The following is a 20,884-nucleotide window of genomic DNA, read 5'->3' on the forward strand; positions in this document are numbered from 1 at the left end:
CTAAGAGTTGAATTGAGATGAAAGTTAATCTTCATTGGCGGAAACGGAGACGTGGAAGACTTATCGCGAGAAATAAAATGTTTACATTATACGTAGAATGAAAATCGCGCTCGAATCGCTCGAATAAAGACGAGGAGCTGTCTCGCTCGCGCGCGGACACAGGCCTGACGGCGGGGCGTCACGTGACGAAAACACGCCGTGACGTCACCCGCGCAGCAGCGGCGAGCCAGCTGCCAGTTCAACATGGCCGACCTGTGAGCGGTGGTGCTACAGACGGCCCCGTCTGCATTTTAGTCGTTCGTTTCTATCCGTTCGCGCGCGTCTCGTTCGCGCGTGTCGCAGGAGCCGCTAATATGATATCGTCGATCGTCTCGCGTCTCGTCATGTGAGTATATAACCATATAGACGGGCCGCGCCGCATGTCGGCGTCGGTGTTCAATGGAGTCGGCCGTCCCCGGGCCATCGCCATCGTCCGCCGTCCACCAAGTCGGTGGCAATTCGTCCCGGGGTGCAAGGCGGTATTTATTTTCATCCGTGCTTGTCGTGCGCGCAACTTCACACATGTCGCCGAGTGTTCCGACGCGGCGGCGTTTCGCCGAATCTGTCGCGCGCGTACACAGTGATTCCATCGTCTACTCCGTCTCGGTCGCTCGCTCGATCGACGGTCTGTCTCTATAGATACGCGTAAACGTATACATATGGTATACGCCGTATACTCGTCTCTCGCTCGCACCCGACAGTTTGCTGTCATGACAAAGGGGACAAAATACGAGGGCTGGAAAGTACGAGTGAGACGGCTTCTGGGAAAAAAATTCGACCGCCAGCTGATGGGACGAGAGCGGATCCGTCGTCGAACGGCCATCTCTCTTGGATGCTCTCTTTCTCTCTTCTCCGTGATTGTGTCATCGCGCGTCTGTTTCGAGGTTCGACGAAAGGCATTTCCATGTTTGGGTAGGACCCTCGCAGCGGGAGCGTCGCCGTAGACATTTAAATCCACAGCGACGAAAGGTGGGACGGACGGAGGCAAGAAGAAAGGAAGCAGGGACGGATGACGTTCGGGCGGGATCCGGAGGGAGCGAAGGTAAGGGATCAATGTCACGAACGAATCGATCCGCGGGGCGCCGCGCCGGTTAAAGAAGCGCCCCGGCGATCAGACGAGGCTGATAAAAATCTCGCACGTAAAAGCGAGTAACGCGCTTGTAACTTTTCTCTAATTAACGCGCGCCGTTGAACAAGGGTGAAAGCGAATGAACGCCCCTGTCTTGCGACACCGGAGTCCACCGAGAACGTAACCTAACCCAACGTAACGCGGAACGTTACGACACTCGCAGGCACGATTATCGGCGATCTTACGTTCGCGCTCGCAAAAATCGGAGCGATGTGATGCGCGTCTTGTTGAGCAACTCCTTCACCGCATTCCGTTGTATATGTATATTCGCTGCCAGTACTGGAGAAATCTATAGTATACAAAATTTCATTTAAATAAGCATAAGAACCACACACAGGATCTAGTTTGTGAAAAATTGTTGAAGTCAGTTATTTATTGTCAACAACATAAATCTATAATTAATATAAACGTTTCGGTCATCACAAAGTGACCATCTTCAGTATATAAATAAAATTACTATAATGTAAAATCAAACGCAACATATTGATGTAAGCAAATTATTATTGTATGTTGCGTTTGATTTTACATTATAGTAATTTTATTTATATACTGAAGATGGTCACTTTGTGATGACCGAAACGTTTATATTAATTATAGATTTATGTTGTTGACAATAAATAACTGACTTCAACAATTTTTCACAAACTAGATCCTGTGTGTGGTTCTTATGCTTATTTAAATGAAATTTTGTTTGATTCAAACCACATTTTATATAATTCTTATTCTATAGTATACGTTACGTGAATTATGATTATAGATTTTCAGTACTTGCAGTGAATGTATATGTATATATTGGAATGCAATCCCTGTCTGTAGAGGAATTATTTAATACTCTTCCGTAAATGTCGCAGAAAAGCGCTTTTTTTATGTTAGCGAGGTTATAAAAAAGATTAAGTAGTTTATAAAGACATTAAATGATTTATAAAATCAAAAAGAGCCACTCCTGCTAATATAATATTATTAATATTCTGCGTTGACTCTTCTTGCTTTTTAATTCATTTATTAGATTTATTCTTAGATTTATTCCCGCTGTACATCTATCGTTTTCTTATTTATAAACAATTTCTAAAAATCTGAATGATAAATCGTATTTATAAAAATATCTTTGGCACTATCTGCATATCTTTATCGAGGATATGATGAGAAACTTGTCTGGCCAAGAGCCATTTTGTCAAAATCCTGCGAGAGGGAAAGATATATCATAACACTACTCTCTCTCTCTCTCTCTCTCTCTCTCTCTCTCTCTCTCTGCGTATATACACTACTCATTCTAATATTTCTAATTTACACTGTTTCACTTTATAACTTTGATTAAAATTATAGAGTGAGACAGTATATAAGTTAGAGTGAATAGTACGTACAGGGAGAAATTATACAGATATACCTTTCTCTCTCATAGGACTTTAATAAAATCGCTCGTGTCTAAATATAATAAATAAATTATTTATTGAATGTGTGGTATCTCTATCGCATTACAGTATGTTATTAAATATTTAATATGAACTTTGTTATTAATTGCTGCAAGTTGCCTTTTTATATTTCTATCTCTCTTTCCCCTTTCCGAAAATATTTATTTCACGATCAGTCAAAATCATATTCCTCGATGTGATCGAGATGGGGAGACTGTGATTTTTATTGAGCACAGAGATATAAAAGAGAACTTAATAATCTTTGGAATACCAACTACGCATCTGGTTAAAGTCCACTCGAGTCTCTTTCATATATAGTCTTACGTGGTAGTCCTCGACACATATTTCCTACATCGGAGCAGAGTAATCTTGACATTTAAAGCATTTTTATGATATACACGATACACGGGAGCGTGATCTTGAGAAACGTAAGCGTTTTCGCTCGGAAAGAGGACGTCGTAAACTGGACAAACGCGCGTGCGATAAGCAAACGACGCGTTCCACGCCGTCAGCTGATCCGAAAGCTACGTCACAATGGCGCAGGTCGTTGCACTCTTCGGGCTCCCTCGCTAAGAGGCACGTTTTGTTTACGCCGCGGCGTTGTCCGGTGGCGCTCACATTCACGCAGGCTCGTCAACGTAGCGACAATGTGCGTAAAACGTCCGTTCTGATCTCTCTCTCTCTCTCTCATTCTTATCGGCGGCATATGACTCATGGCCGCCACGCTGCACTTGGCAATAAATTAGAACGAAACGGAGAAACGCCGATTCCACGAGTTCTGGCACAAGGTAAACGTCACGGCGGCAACTGACGCGACGAGTCAACGAGGATTCGTTCGCGGTATTTGCTCGAGCCTCTTTCGCAGAAAACCAAAGAGAAATCTATCTTATGTTTTCTCTAAAAAAATCGTTACTCAGTATGTGGCAGGAAAGATGCAAATGGAAAGAACAAATAAATGGAAAAATTAATAAATATAAGTATAATGCTACGAATTTTTTAATTTTATTAAATCTAATATACTGATAGAATTCTTTGAGTGGTAAACATCGGATTCTTATGCAATCTCATATTTTTTTTAGAAAGCAGATTGGAAAGTAACATCAAAATAGAAATATGTCTTATTACAAAAACATTCTAAAAATGCATATTTATTTGTGTATATTGTATACATTTACATAGTTGTGCAAATTTGCATATTTGTGTATGTCTACAAAAAAATATCTGTATAAAAAATCCGATGTCTTCTCTTAAGTTATATTTTACTTTTTAATAATTCGAAAATAAAAAGAAAAAATATTTTTATAAAACTAGCGCGAATTAATTTTATCATACTTTGTGACTGTTACTTATTAATTTCAAGTTAAAGCTCGAAAATGTAAAATTACTGCAAAACTCGAAATGTAGAGAATAATGCAGAAAGAATGTGTTAGTTGCGAATGAATAAATATAATAATTAAATACAGATATATATACACAGATATATTTACATATATTAAAGTAGACAATTCATTCTTTTTTTTTTTTAAATATTCTTACAAGAGAAGGATTCTCAAGCAAAATACAGATAGTGCTTTGCAAAAAGTGCACTCGGTTTACCAAATGTGTTTCTGCTATTTCGTGACGCCATATAACCACTATGTATAGTATGTATACATTTCCTTTAGTGCATATTCCATTACGTACCATGTATATTTCTGCGTATTTCATGGTGATGTTATAGAAAATTTAAAAGCGTGTTTTTCTCTCTTCGAACGCATTTAGGATACTTCAAAAATACATATGAATGACAATTCCACTCCAATTCAGTTTTAGTAATTTAATTTTTAACATTAAACATCTCGGTAGACATAAAAAAAAATTGTTATTTGAAGTTTAGCCTACATTAATGAATAATGAATGCCAGTTTTCTATTTATTTAAATTCTACAATCTTTTAATTTATCAAAGGCTTATTTCAAGAAATATTATTATCAAACTTTCATTGAAACAACATTCTTCCCTTTTTCAAGATTTTCATTCATTTGTCTTCAAGCGCATTGCGATGCAAAATAGATTTTGATGAATGTACATAAAAATAACTTAATCAACGAATATCCTGTAATCCTTCAAAATTAATTTTGCTCCAAAATTAGTTTTTGGAAAGTTCAATGATGAGGTAGAGACTACGTTAGAATAGAGACTTCAAAAGGATTTCCGAAACGGAACTATTGGGCCTTCAAAGGGTTAAAACCTCTCCTCTTGCTCTTCTGTACATCGAACGAGTGCATTCGATCGATATGGAAATAGCATTCGACATCGAATACGTTTATATATAGCAACAATAGTCGATCTTCGTGCAATCGTTTCTATATTTCTGCGCTCTCACCGCGCTACGCATTTTCATGAATATTTTTGGAAAGAAAGCCACTACCGAAAGGAAACGAGCACATTGAGAGAAAAAAGAGACAGAGAGAGAGAGAGAGAGAGAGAGAGAGAGAGATGCTTCTTGATATATCAAGAGGAAACTTGGTCGCTCGTTGGATCGATGCATGGTTGGCAACAGAAGGGTGGTACTTTGCGTCGTCACTTCATATGCGACCCTATACACGGTGTCTCATCATTATACAGAAACATTTTCCTTAAAAATTGTACTTATAAACATTTTTATCTTATAATATTTATTATTTTTTAAAATAAGAATGGATTTTTCTCATTTTTTATTTTTTCAAGGTTTCAAATCAAGAAATAATTATTACAATATTTAGCATCTGCAGAAAGTATAATGTAAAGGTCATCAACATTTTTTTTTTAAATAATTATACATATGATAAGTACGTATTTAAAAAAAAGAACGAAATAAATCTATAATATTTAATCCTTTTTTTATATGTAGGGCTTTATATCATTTAAATATAGAATTTCCAATTCTATTAATCTTTATATTTAAATAGAATTATACAAATGCTTTAATTCATTTTTACTTCAAATTTATGTTCCATCTTTCAATGAAAAATCTAATTTCTAGTTGATTGCAATTAAATTATGGCTCCATAGAAGTTTAATTCAAATTTGAACATCAAGCGTGTATAAATATTCAAAATGAATTACTTATTTAAAAATAATAAAATGTCGAAAATTTTTTAATTGGTTTAAATCTTGAAATTCACTCAACAAGTACCTATTGAAAAGTAATAATCAAGTGTTAAACATTGGTGAGCATTAATCTTTCGCAAGGTCTTCTCTCTCTCTCTTTTTCTTATTTCTAACAGGATAATGACTTTTTAATATATTTCCGTATGATGTCGCGATATTTTGTATGCGTGTGGCTTCACGTATCCCTTTCTCAGACACGTAGTATATCTACAGGACTAAAAGACTCCTAACACCGGAGTGAATCAATATTCCGTACACCCTCGCACAGGAGATCGCGTTAACCTTTCTCACCCTCATACAACCCCGCCACGATGCCCTCGACGTCTACTCGACCATTGCATGGAGGGCGGCGAGTGCTTGTTTAGCTCTCCCTTCGGTCTCGTCGTATCCCTCTCGTCGAGTCGACGAGAGCAACATAACGTGAGGGGGCACGTACCTATATTTACGTCGAGCTGTGCGAAATTCTTTAACATCGGACCAAGTTGCGTGAACGTGACTCTCGTCCACATAGCCCATGATTAACGCTGAAATTAATGGTAGTATTGCATAGTGACACTTTTCTATACTTCGTTTATTTTTTCCAGAAATTACTAGTTTTATTTTAGCATTATTATTCGAGGAATGTTAAAAATTGCGAAATTTGCTATGCACAGGAGGTGCGAATAGATTTTATTATAGATTTCGATGATATTAATTTAATTTTCTACAAATAATTATAATAGTAAAATTGTAAAATCCTATGAAAATTTTATTTTTAGATAAAAATCTATTTTTATCTCTGAAAATAAATCATTTGTCAAAATTTATTTACTTTAATATTTCAAGTAAGTGCTAAATATTTGCTCGATTGTTATATATAGATATAAAAAAAGTTCATTGTCAAAAAATGTTAATATATATTTTTTATGATATACCGATTTCGTTAAGTGTTTGTTAATACACTTTACATGCGTTCTAATTCTCAAGTTTATGGAATTAAGTATAACAGTGACAATTATAAAAGTTATAAATAAATAAAGGTATAATGTACAAGATAGGCGAGACTATTATACCATTAACTAATCTACATTATCATACATAATTTATGATTTTTGCGCGTAAACTCTATACTCGCTCGCCGGGCATCGTTAATCTCGTAACCCGCATTCTACTATTTTGCATATCAGGAATAATGGCCGCATTATTACCGCGCGCTGTATTCGTGCGTCGACTTTTGAAGTCACATGAATACGCAGAAATCTATCTATGTACATACCTATGTATTCAGAGATTTGTTGAAAAAGATTGCTACAAAGATCAGGGAAATATCAGAGAAATTAAAAATTATCTGAGAAATTGGGAAAAAATTAGGGAAGTTTACAAAACTTTAAAAATTAAAATTCTTAACTCTACTGAGAGAAGTTGCATATATCATGCATACATCAATACACCTATAATATACAATTTTGGCAACTTAATATGGTAATTAAATTAAGTAAGCAGTGTCAGTAATAATTAACATTTTTATGTTAAATTACTTTTTCAACGAAATAATTAGAGGTTTCGAAATTAAGATAAAAATACAAAAAAATTGAAAATATTAAGAAAAATCGCAAAATTTTGTCTGAAAATCAAAGAAAAGTTATTTTAAAACGAGAAATTTTTTTGAACAATCCTGTTCATGTATCCTAGAATAATCAGCACTATTGTAAGATTACTTTTAAGATATTTTTTATAAGTGATCAATCACGCGACGCGTTTTCGTAGAGAAAAGAAATTATCATGAAAATGATTCCAGATATTTTAAAAAATTTCGCAACTATGTTGGATGAGAAAGAAAGAAAAGGGGAAACAGGAAGAATTATATCGACGTGGTGCGGTATAATATTCACAGCCGATTATATTTCGGAATTCTCAGTACAGCCTTGTGACGTTCATTAGAATAATTGAGAATGCCACTCGCTAATTATGAGATGTGGAAGTACTTCCTGTACTTGCGGCGCATAAGTTTTTCCGCTGTCTCCGACATCGAATCCAAGAACTACCCTGAAAATAAGAAGAAAATTTCAACGAAATTTTGCCATCCCGTTAATTATAGCATTCTGTAGCGGCGTGGAAAAGTTGGAACTTTCATTACGATCAGTGCAGTTCTTTTTCTCTTCCCTACAAAAAAAAAAATCGAAGAAATGTATATCCAATTAAGTCATCGCGTGTTAATTAAGAACACCGTTCGCAGAAAATTATGGAAAACTAACTTAAAAAAATGAGAAAGCAGAAGAAACATTTTTTTCTGATGTTAAAATGATTTGATGAATCTTTTTCAAGCTTCTTTGAAGTGTTTTACACAACAAATACAATTTGTAACGTAAAAAAAGGTTCATATTTTAATTAAAATATTTGGTTCATACGTAATATGCAAATTCTCATCAAAATAATTAGATTTGCTAATGATGTATATTCCTATCGACGTTTTACGAGTATCAATTCCATGAAAATGGCAACGTTGGAAGACCCATGCATATTGATTGTTCCGTTACGCAAATTCATAATTACAAGTTTGAACGGCTGATTTGCTGGTACAGACGTGGGTTTACAACAATAAATAAGACCGTGCGCGATTTGCAATTTTACGTTAACGCCTCACGGTGCGCAGCCCGTTATTAGTGGTCGTAGATTAATATTAAAAGCCATTTATCCCGTGGCAAATTTTATCGTCGCTTGCGCCAACCGCGAAGAAGCAATTATTCGCGGGAGCTTCATCAACGTTAAAGATCCATTTGATGGATCGAGATTGCATTGTGATTTGCATCTTCCTCTTCGTTCTGATTTTATGAAAAAATGCATCACGTTTTTTGAAGTGGATGTTAGTAATAATCTTGCGTTTGGATGTATTAACTTTCGTGTCACTTTAATAGTTTTCGCATCTTGTAACTTGCATACTTTCGTTTCAATTTTAATTTGTTAAACTAGAATACGTAATGCATGTAAAAATATCAACGACTTATCTTTCTCACAAATTTTTATTCACGGATCTTTCTTCCTGTACAGGGTGAGGCATCTAACACAAACTACCTGAATCATTCGCTTGTTTTCCATGAATATATGATGATAACGACACAAATCAATTGGTGTAAAAAAACACATAATTGCTTATTTAAAAAATTATTCATTTTGTTTACATATTCTTTTTGAAACAATTATAGGTTTTCTTTACACCAATTGATTTATCCAAGGATTTATCTCATTATTCTGTTCATAATTAAAGTAAATTGTATCATAAAAAAAAAAACAAGCAATTTAGGTGGCCTGTTTTAGATGCCTGTATTTAAGACTTTCATTCTATTTTTTTTTATCTAAAATCTTTAACGAAATTTATAATTTTAAAGAATGAAATGTCACTTAAAAAAATTTACAATTGAGCCACTCTTTTTCAACATTAGTTCAATTGTCATTCTTTTTTAGAATTAGATTTATCTTCTTCAGTCGCAACGAATTATTAAAAAATATAGTATCCAAATTTTCAAATCCTTTCTGGACCCTCTGTAGTCATTTTTGAATAAAATAGCTTTTTTAATGGTAATGTGTCAGTTGAATAAAATTTATCAAAATGCGGCAGCATGCAGTAATTTATAGTATTTTGATCTAAATATAAGAACGAACTACAATTAATCTAACAGAAAGTTAATTTATGAAATATAATAATTTTAATACATTTTTTTCAGTATGATAAATAATGTTTGTATAACTATATGCGACGTCGTATTATGCACCCATAAAAAACGACGACAACATGTCGAGCTTATTGCACCCATATCATCGTGGTATGATCCGCGAGGCTTGAATCTCCATCGGTTGTCAGTCACGTTATCAAGAAGCGAGTCACGCGAGCGATTCCCTTCTGAAGTGACGCCATCGTAATGAGGAGGATATTGAACCTAACACCGCAGATAGTTGTTCGTGACGCAGCAACACTCTCTTACGATTATGAAAACGGGATGCCTGAAGGTTGGAAATTTCCTTAGCACACGACTTGAGACCTGTATATAGCCTCGATAAATTAGAGATTCGTTCCTGTTCCCTCGTTTCCTGTTTCCTAGGAACATGCAAGCGACTTTGAACAAAACGAGTGGAAAGTAATCCTGCCAGTGGCGCGAAGAAGAGGGCGAATAACGTCCTAGGGATTTTCATCCTGTCCTGATTCTAAGAAAGGAAGGAGAAAATTTCGAAATTCCTTTCCGAAATCGCGTTTTCGGCGGATGCGAGACTCCTCCATAGTCTCGCACGCCCCGTTGCTTCCATGCCGTTGTGATTTACGTTCCTCTTCTTCTACCCGCCCTCGTATATAATTACGCCATTTTCTCGCGGGGCGAATCGTATTTCTTCGTCTCTGGAGACGCGCCAGGGAGTAAAAGCGCGCGTCGCAGGGGTGCACCACGTTGGAACATGGAGGAAGATGGAGTGAGGTGTACACGTAAGCGAGGAGGAGCAAGGTTCGCCAAGAAAGGGTGATGACCCTTTGGGCGTACCCCGAAACCCTACATCCTGATATCGGCGAGATGTTCTCCCTCACACACACAAATGCGCGCAGACCATCCCTCTCTCCATATATCACGCTTCCTCTCCTTCCTCGACCTCGTATTTGGTTCTCTTCTTCCTTTTGTTGCTTCGTTTTCAGCCTAGATCTCCCGCCTGCTCCTTCGTCTCCCCTATTCTTTTATCTCTTTCGCGGGCGGGTGGTAGGTAGTTCAAGCGCGTGGGCAGACGGGTGAAGAAGAGGTAAAAAGAAAGAGGATATATTCTCTCGCGAGGATTCGAACGGCGTGCCCTGGTCTGGAACGCAGAACATTCCAGACCTGCGAGATGCCCCCTTCGGGATTTCCCTTCTTCCTCGGCGAGGAGAACGCATCGCGAGCGTGACGTGAGATGAAAGCACAGGTATCTACACTACTACGGCCTCTCCTGTAATATTTATCGATCGAAGGACTAACGTATAGTATCTGCTACTCTATGCACGAACTGTCCGGTGTAATAAGGACTAATTCACATGCAAACGTTGATTGAATTCAATGTATGCAACCCTGTTTTATTTGCTGGACTAACTGTTATACGCGTGTATTCATGTATGCCACGATAAAATATCGAGAAATTCGAATTACAAATATTTAATTAAAATATTTGAGACGCGGATATTATTCCAGAATTGATGAGTGACATTTTAGCTTTGTGGTAACAGATTTTTTAAATTCATTTCGCTTTAACACAGCGGGCTTTAACAAATTCTCAATTCTTGATGTTATTACAAGCGTGCGTGTATTTACGACTAAATTGAATTAAAATTTCCGTTAAGAAAGGTTCCATTTTAAATTTTAAACGGGAAGTAATAGTCGTTATCTATTAACAATTCATATTTTAATAATCGAACAATTAATTGTAACGGCAATTAATGTTCATGTATGCATTTTATCAATTGCAGCTTTGTGCCATCTCGCTTTTCATTCTCGCGTTGCAAACCGTTGAACGTTTGTTCACCATGTGCGAACTCCTCTGACTGATCCCGTTTAAATACGTGCCAACGTGGGAGGTCCTGCAATATCGATGTTTATACGTTCTTTTATTAGCACGACTTTTCCAATGTTTTACGTTCCCTACGCCTTTGCCTTCTGCATGTGTGTGTGCACAAAATTGTACATTGTGCCAAAACACCGTGAGAGATGTATATAATGGAATTCCGAAAAAAAAAATCATGTCAAGCAGTAACAAAAGAGTAACGTATAATCGCACATTTATAAAAATCGAAGCTTTATATCTTGGAAATTATTAGCAAGTATAAATAAAAGGAAAATATCCTAAAATAATAAGCATAATATTTCTCCCCAAAATGATTATGCAACTATCTAGTCTTTCATTCGTCGCTCTATATATATTTACGAAACTCAGAATCCTTTCCTTCTCTCGAATAATATTTCTCTTTTAAACATAGCCTGAATATTTCACGTGCGCCAACATATCATGTATCTCGGAGATATTTTTGCTTCGCGAAAGCGCAGATTTTTTCTCCATCAGTCTGGTATTTCTCTCAACGCGTTCTTTTCTCCGACATACATTCTTTTCCTTTCTTCTCTCTTTCTCTCTCTCTCTCTCTCTCTCTCTCTCTCCTTAATGTCCGGTCGACGCATTGGGAAAGACGATGCGTCGACGTCGACGTCGACGTGGCCAGCAGCGCTCCGCCGTTTAAATATAAACTCAAGCGCAGAAGTGGCCGGCTTCCAGTTGAGGCGTCACGACGCTCGTCGCAAGAGAAAAAGCTCTCGCTGGTCCCGGGATAAGTGCAAGGAGTACTCGGTTCGTTTACGTCAAAAGCGTGCGGCTTTTCCAGACTTGGATCGGTACGATCGTTTGGCACCATGAAGATACCTCGCAACGTACCGGTGAACGCAAATCGAGACTCGAGAGAATGTTAATCGAGTCGCAGACCTATATACAATGGTCTGCATTGCATTAGTTTTCTCGAAACGCACGGACTTCAGGATTTAAAATAGAACAATACTGTCCTAGATTATTTTAAGGAATTTCTAAATCAGGCGGCACGAGCAAGACTTTGCAACGACAACGATAACACCGAGTAAGCCAGGAGATATCGTGAAACTTTTACCCCAGTGCTCTGATTTTAGAATTTAAAATAGAACAACGTTCTAGATTATCTGAAGAAACTGCTGGATTTGGAAACGCAAGCAAGATTCTAATGTTCAACATTAAGATCGACAATCTGTGATCGTTTTATCTGGAATTTTAAAGTTCATAAAATAATAAAAATTTGCTCGTGGAAATTAGGAAGACGTAAGCATTATCGTTTATAACGGCAATTGAGATGGCTCTGAGCATCGTTGAACGGAAGAATCTTATATGATGAATACATCAATAGTAACATTGATGGAATAAAACCCGACAACTGCCCCTTTTAAATCGGTCGGATTCTCGCGAATGTTCGATTGGCACGGTGTCTGAAGCGATTAATCATCGTCATTATCCGAGCACTGCATTCGAGAGAAAGACGATGCTACTGACGGGAGTACCAACGCTGCCGTAGACATCAGAATGTCGTACCCTTGATCCCGGTACGTCGCCTCGGCAAACGGTTTACTGCCTATTCAGACGTGAATGGAAGATTTATTAACTCACATCTTATCGCGAATAATCGAACGTGCAATTTATACACAGAATTGACAAAGTATTACCAGCACGACGTGTAAATAGGATTTAAAGGGAACCGGCTAAGAAGAACGTCTACTATTTAAAATTCAATCCTTCAATTTTTTACCTGCTATAATTCAGCTATCATCGTACTTCCCACTGGCGGCGACATGTCCTCCAGAGTCAGGCAACAAATTCGCATAACGATCTTCTTCAATGATGGCACCGTGGTGATTTACATCTGAATCGATGACGATTATAAGACCAAAGTGAGATTGACAGTGATGATTGGTGTATCATGAGGAACTTCTGAAAATACTAAAGGACAAGGACGTCACGCGAGAGAGAAAAGGAAGAGGTAACTTGGTTGGCAGGACTAAAGAGGATCGAAAGAAAGGAAGAGTTAGCGGAGGAAAGGCGAGGGCCTCTCTTTGAGCGGCCACTTAGAAAACGTTAGTTGAATCACTTAACCGGTCGTTGCACTGTACGGCTGGGGCTGGCCGCTTCGACGTGACGATAAAGGAACCGATCGGGCGTGCACAGGATCGACCAACCACGAAGCGACTGCTTAGCCGCGAATAAAAAACGCGGTAGCGATCTAGCGCGACAATCAGGTCGAGAGAAAGTGAGCTCTATCGCGTGCAAGAGCATGCCTGAAGGATATACTTTCTGTGGATCTCTGTGTGAAGACAAAGACCGAAATCGAGAGATTCTAGTTCTTTGCAATCGTAGATGTGCACAGGGTATTGCGTTTCGTCGCTATAAGTTGATTTAGAGAAAGTTCAAGCTTGGAATCATTTATCATGCTCTTAATAATATGATATTATTTGTTAATGATATATCTCTTTCTCTCTCTTTATAACTATATATATTATGTGCAATTATAGAGATATGCATTTAAATTGTTAGTATTCTCTTAGTATTCTCTTGGATGTGTTAAGAAATATCATGGTAAACTTTTGCGCTGAGTATGCAATAAATAAATGTCGTAGTCACACGTAATTCCTTTGCAGATGTGAACATGCTAATATAACTATCTTTACGTTTATCTTATTATATATATAGGAATGTGTTGTGTGTTGAATATGAAAAATTGGATATGCGTGAAAAGAGGGGATTGAATTAATGGGAATCGGTTGGAATGAAGCAGCGAAAATATTTTAGACGACTAGGATTAATCACGGTGTCCTTAAGATAAATCGTATAGATCCAGGAGAATCGATGAGAGAACGACGCTGATAAGAAGGAGAGAGAGAGAAAGATAGGTCGTCCAGAAGTATTCGGATGCTGCTAGATTTAGCGAGCTTATTTCGTTGGATGCGATCTGTACTTTCTAATCCAGTGAGTATTTTGCCTTTAGCCGCACTGCCTCTTGCTAATAGGCGATCAGCTGGTGAACGGTTCAAACGGTTGCAATTGAGGCCATCGTTGTGCACATCGCTTCTGTAACGACTCCGAAGAAACATCTTTACGACGCTTCTGTCTCAATTAAATCCTTCGTTCTGCCTAACGAAGTACGTCACTGTCAAGACACACACTCGGATCATTGTGCATCTCGTCTCTTTCCCTTTCAAGACATCGAATAAAAATAACGTACGCGTCGAATTACCTCGACATTTCACGATACATTTTTTGATAGAATTTTGCCGGACGAACCAACATGACGTGCTTCTTACCGTCCAAGCGAGCCACACCTGTGCTCGTTCCGGCGACGGTGCATTATTCGCGCAATTTCCACACGCCGATTTTCAAGCGAGTAACGGTCGTTAACACGGTATCCGTGGTTTTTCTACCCCCGCCTCTGAAAATTACGTCCAAGTCGTGAGAGCGATGCAGAGAAGTGAAAAAGTTCCTTATTTCAATGTGTTTTATATTACTCAGAGAGAATTTCACTATGAGAGTAATTTCCTGACGAATAATATTATCTGTGATTTACCATCTTATTCTCATCTTTGAAAACCATATCAAAATCGTTGAATCAGCGCTCATAAGTTCCTAATTTCAGATATAACTCACACATTTTTTAATAATAAATTAGTATCTTTTATATTTATACCCGTTTTAAATAAATGCGTCAGATCCGTGAAGTAAACGAGAGAAAACGACAGAATTCTTATTATCTTAAATATGATATTTTTGGAAGATTTTGACAAATCAATTGAGATTGTAACAGATTAATCTAACACTTCTATAATGAATAAAATTACTATTGTAACATATTAGAAAACAATTTAAGAAAGAATGTTTTTTGATATATATAATTTATACAAGAAATATAACCACGGCGAACAGTACTTCGCATTTTTTGCATTTTGCATATCAACATGTTGCAGAATACGTTGAACTGTACTTAAAATATTTTCTATAGAATTCAATTACTGCGGACATAGGATAGATGGAATTGCTAACATGTTGAAAATAGTTCTCTGACTATTACTTTCGTATGATATACTGAAGAGCATTGAAGAAATGACTCATGTTCTTAGAACATATTTTAATAATATGTTGTACTTTAAAGAGAAATTTAAAGGCAAACATGATAAGCTATAATCGACTAAAAACGATTATACTACATAAGATCATACACAATATGTGTATTTTCCACAAGTTCTAATCGCGAATTATAATCAATATTGTTATATTGTGTAATCTTATACAAATTGTTTTTACATATGCAACTTGGAAGAAAATTAATTTGATTACTCTATTATGATATATTAATTTTGCGACGGATAATATAAATAAATTAATATAATCCAGTTGTAAATGATTGAATTAAAATTAATCAATTCATTTGAAAATTTTATATAAAAATATATATGTATATATATTCCAAATTATGTATTATGGATTTTGAACATTTTTATGTAATAATAAAATTAATTATATAACATATATGTATATATTATATTTATTGGATCAGTATTTATTTATTATATATATATATATATATGTGCGATATAAATAATATTCACGTTACTTCGTTGAAAACGATGACATCTGTATAAATAATTATTGTGCCAACATAATTACATTTATAGCGAACATCGTTTTCTCATGTAGCAGGTGATTGTACCGTACGCCAAAATTGTTATAATGTGTGTTTGAATCAATAGAAATAAATATTACACGTTGATATGATTTGTATAAAAAAAAACCTCAAGAAACATAAAATGCGCACAAAATATTATGTACAAAATTATAACTTCCGAAAAAGCATATCAATTTCTTATCAAGTGCTCACTTTGAATTTTTCGCCTCTGACGTAGAAACCAAAATACTTAACCAAAAGAAAAAACGGCGTTTTTATAATTCCTGATAAAAAGCAGCTTGATTATTAAGAATTAAAAACGTGATTAATTTTTGTACTAGAATACTTTATATACACATTTGCTAGTGAAAAGTTATTTAACATTAGAGTGAAATCGCTACGTACACAAGTATAAATATTCTAATCAAGAACAACCTTCGGTTAGAAACGAGGAAATTGATATTTATTCCTTTTGTTTTCTTTACCGGACTCGATCGTGTGGCGCTTCAAGGTTGATGAGCTGGCAGTATAATGGAATGGCATTTATGTATCTCGTGACTCGTTGCAATTCCGAGTAGACAACTTTGAACGCTCCGCAACTTTGGCACAAATCCAGAAAATCTCAACGCCAGAAATCCTCACTTTGATGCTTACAAATATAATCTTTTTTTTTGTTTTAGAATTTAGATTCATGCTATAAATTATCAATATACAAGACAGTAAAGTTTATAGTAGCACAATTTTATTTATTTATTTATTTATATATAATATACCTCTTTGGCAAATAATTGAACTATCATACAAAATTCAATGAATATTCATAAGAGTTAATTTTTTCTTTTTGCACGTAATACATATATCGTTTTAGGCTATCAAATGTCTCATAAAATTCAAAGCATTATTAAAAATATAAAACTTTTATAGATTATATTCTATTATTATATCTGAGTTATCTCCATAAAGTTTGAGCACACCATTCTCTTATCTATTTAAAATTTATTTAATTTTTTTATTTACCTTGATTCTTATGTTAAATTACAACTTGTAGCACTGTTTTATAAAGAAATGCATTACTGAAATTTATATACATCAATAAAATTAATAAATATTCGTACAAAAAAGTGAATTTAGGTCCACTTACTCGTTTAAAAGTTATTCACATAAAACTGTAGCAAAATAAGGTAATTATGCTGCGTAAGTCACTAAAAGTCAAATAATTAATTTTGTTGTTTTATATTTCAGTGCATATTTATCATAAAATTTGTTTATTGATATTGATTTCTTTGGCTGAATTTTAGTTAATACTAGTTGATATTGTGCAATCAAAACATTCTTAATATTTAAGGGAATGTCAAAAAGAAAATTAATGTCACATATTAAATTATTTTTGACATATCTTATAAAGTTAAACGAGCGTCCTCGTCAATCGCTAACATATTCGTTGTTAGATTAAGTCAATGCTCTTCGACCTCGCCCTAAAATAATAGAGCACGCCCTCGTTGCTACATTTTGTTCACTGCTTGTCTATCATTGTCTTAAAATGAACCGTATAGATAATAAAGATACACACACACACGCACATTTATGTAAAACAATTAATAAACGTGACTAATAAAATATTAATATAGGATAAGGTGGAAGTTACAATACGGTATAACATAAGTAAAGAAACTAATTTAAATGTTTCTATATAAAAATATTTATTAATTAATATTTTTTTAAGTCACTTTAAATATTATATTCTAGTCGCGCTGCTTATCATAAATTCTTTCTATGTAGATTTTGTGGTAATGAAAGTTTCACAATTTTAGTATATTAATCATTTCCTGACCACATCAAATGATTTCTGCCGTGAAAATGTACTGAATTTATTTTTTTTAATGACAGATACTGCCTAGTTATCTGTTAGCGGTACACAATAGTGAAGTAAATTTCATTGGACGGGATAAAACAATAACTATTCTCTCCTCTCTACATACTAGATCTCTCTTACTACCGCTCTATTTACAGTTTATCGGTAACCTTGTACGTGTTTCTTGCAAGGTATTTCCACTCAATCTGTGCCATGCATTTTTTTATAATATTAAAAAATTAAAATTCTCATTTGGTTCAGTGAATACGTGAAAATAATATAAAACAATCAATGTATTTAATTTTATTCTAATGGACCTAATATTATAGTCATTTAATTTTAAAGCACAAACATACATTTTCGCATAGAATATATTTTTGTTCCTCATATTTTATAGTGATTTTACCGTATATTTATTTTTTAGGTATAGCTACGATAATAATTATATTATAATTTAAAATCGATTTTGTCTTAATGTAAAATTTATGTGATATTGAATATTAAAATATGAAAAATAGATAGATGTCAAAATGATTGATATGAAATAAAAACCAAAACAATTATTTTCGATTTAAAATATTCTTTATTCTGACAAAATTTAAATTTTTTAATTATTGAGTTATATTCGTTATAAATTGAAAAGTTATGTGATGTGCGGTATGAGTGTTATAATTTTTAATCAAAATTACGTTAATTTTTACAAACACACATCAGAGACTTAAAATGTGTGAAATTAGGATATTTAAGAGCAAAAACGCCGCTATTATAGTGTGAGTAATAAGGCTATGACTTTATTGTATAAAACAAAAAAAATCGTACGTTTCGATTCTATTTCGAGTCCTCTTCAGCGAGATGTACATACACACGATTAGATATGTAGAAGCATTTTCCTCCAAAATAAAAGCCACTTCTGAATTGGATGATCCAAAGTGGTAATAAATTTCATTTTTTGAGAAGGCACTCTTAACAAATGAAAGTTACATAAAATTCACACAAAAATGCACATATTGTTCATGGAAAATCTTCATTTTGAAGATTTAAATTAGCAGTGTTTAATAAACGAGTAAAGCAGATAACAAGTTCTTATTTCGACTGATGATATTGAAAGTATCAGAGACTTAACAAAAATGAAAAATAATATTATAGATACATATTTTTGACATCTTGTTTGATACACCATTAGAAAAAAACAGGAGAAAGCAAAAACAGAAATATATATTCATTGATAGCAGAACTTTGTTATCACGTGAAGATGATAGTCGGGGTCAAACGAGGCGTGACGGAACTCGGGCTATGCGCAAACGACAATGATCTTGACCTCGCGATATATGTATACGAATAGACATACTCGCGACCGAGGTCACCTCGTATATGCGTATGCCGCGATAAAGAGAGGAAAGTTATATGTCGTCGTCATTAATAAACGTGAAAGGAAAAGTATATTGTATTAGCAATTGTTCGACGCTTTATGTGTGACACGTAAACGATAAGTATAAATTGCACTCCCAATTTCGACGCAATACCTTGAGAACGTAATTATAAACGGTTTTATTATTAGTTTTATACTACGAGGCGCGTATCAAATAAGGTTTATACCTATAGACTGTACTATATGATGTATCTCAACATATTTACATGATATTTTATATTAAAATATGTTTATTAAAACTTTATAAGTCTAACGCCAGATTTGTTATATTTAGCGTAAAATTCTCTTTAAAAGATTTGTCAGATTTTTGTTACATAGAATGTTTTGAAGAAACCGATTTTTATTATTAATGGTTAGATTAAATATGTATTTTATATATTATTTTTCAACTTATTTCTCTTAAGGAAAATATAATAAAAAATAATTCTTTTCGACAGTATTTATATATTATGTTTTTTATCTCTTTCTATTTCTATGCTGTCTAAATCAAAAATGACAAACCTACAATATATGCTACCTTCGCACTTACGTAAAATCATTTTACGAAACAAAAGTTAACGGATATAATTTGAGTCACGCGAACGAGACTACACAAACTGCACCTGTGCGGCGTTTGCGAGTCACTGGAATTGTAAATGATGGTATCCATAGCTGTTTCGAAACTTTCGAGCACTGCACGACCTTGAGGAGCAATACGACGAAATATTTTCAACACAGTTTCTCGTTTAAACGAACACTTGCATGGAAACGATATTGACTGCGTTCAGCAGAGAAAGCAGCTTTGTAACTCTACGTTGTAATACAATTCTTCTTTAATATGATTGGTTCATACACAGTTATATATCCAATGAAACTTAGGGTAAGAGACCAATCGTATCAAAGGATTTTACAACAGTTGCAAAGCTGCTTTTTCTGCTGAACGCAGCCAGCATAAGCAACATATCGATTCAAATATTATAGTCTCGAGAGAGTAATTTCACATTAGAAAAGAAAAAGTATTGAAACTATCCAATAACTCTCTGAGAAAGTAACGAACGTATCATAAGAAATTGAAATTAAATTTCACAGCGAAATAATTTTAACACTGTAGAAATATCGATGTGTAGATTTAACACTGTCCGATGTCTATATATATAATATATATACTTTTCACCGTATTAGTGTTAATATTGGATTTGGGAAAAACGCCTTTAACATAGGTACATGTAAAAACCCTTCCTCAATCCACCATTTGTTATGGAAATTTTCGTTGCAATTGTATCATTCGATATATAAAAAAGTTTCAGCTTTAAGAATCTGTTTTTTCAATTGCAGCATGATGATTTTTAACGCAGCTATAAACAATCAAAATTAGAATGCTCCTTTACTTAACTCGCGAATAACTCAGAAGCAAAAAATTGTAGGAGTATTTTTAAAAAAACGATTTTGTAGGGAAATCAAGCTTTCACGATAGGTAGTCGAAAATTTTTGTTGGGCACGCGTGAAAGACTCACAAAGAGAAAAGAAAATTTTTCATCTTTTTCAGCTCGTAACTTTTTATATGTAAAAATTACCAAACTTACAGAAACTAAGCAGACTAGATACTGCAGATCTGAAAAAATGTTGAATCGTCAAAATAATTATATAAAAATCTCAAGCATAATGAACAAAAAGTTCGGACATTCTAGCAATCAATTTGAGTACCTATCCTATAT

General features: G+C 34.8%; 1 protein-coding gene across 2 annotated transcripts in view; it reads left to right on the top strand.

Moving 5' to 3' along the window:
• Nucleotides 1-260: 260 nt before the first annotated feature.
• Nucleotides 261-20,884, top strand: part of LOC108777752 (uncharacterized) — a 37,186-nt gene continuing 16,562 nt past the window's right edge. The window contains exon 1 of one of the 2 annotated variants that reach the window (XM_018544715.1): nt 261-385. In XM_018544715.1, the coding sequence (XP_018400217.1) occupies nt 354-385 (32 nt within the window). In that variant the 5' untranslated portion in view covers nt 261-353. Of the gene's footprint in view, nt 386-995; nt 1,082-20,884 lie in introns of those variants that run through there. The other variant, XM_018544714.1, reaches the window with a different exon arrangement.

Source organism: Cyphomyrmex costatus, unplaced genomic scaffold (genome assembly GCF_001594065.2).
Source record: "Cyphomyrmex costatus isolate MS0001 unplaced genomic scaffold, Ccosl1.0 scaffold460, whole genome shotgun sequence".
NCBI classification, from domain to species: Eukaryota; Metazoa; Arthropoda; class Insecta; order Hymenoptera; family Formicidae; genus Cyphomyrmex; species Cyphomyrmex costatus.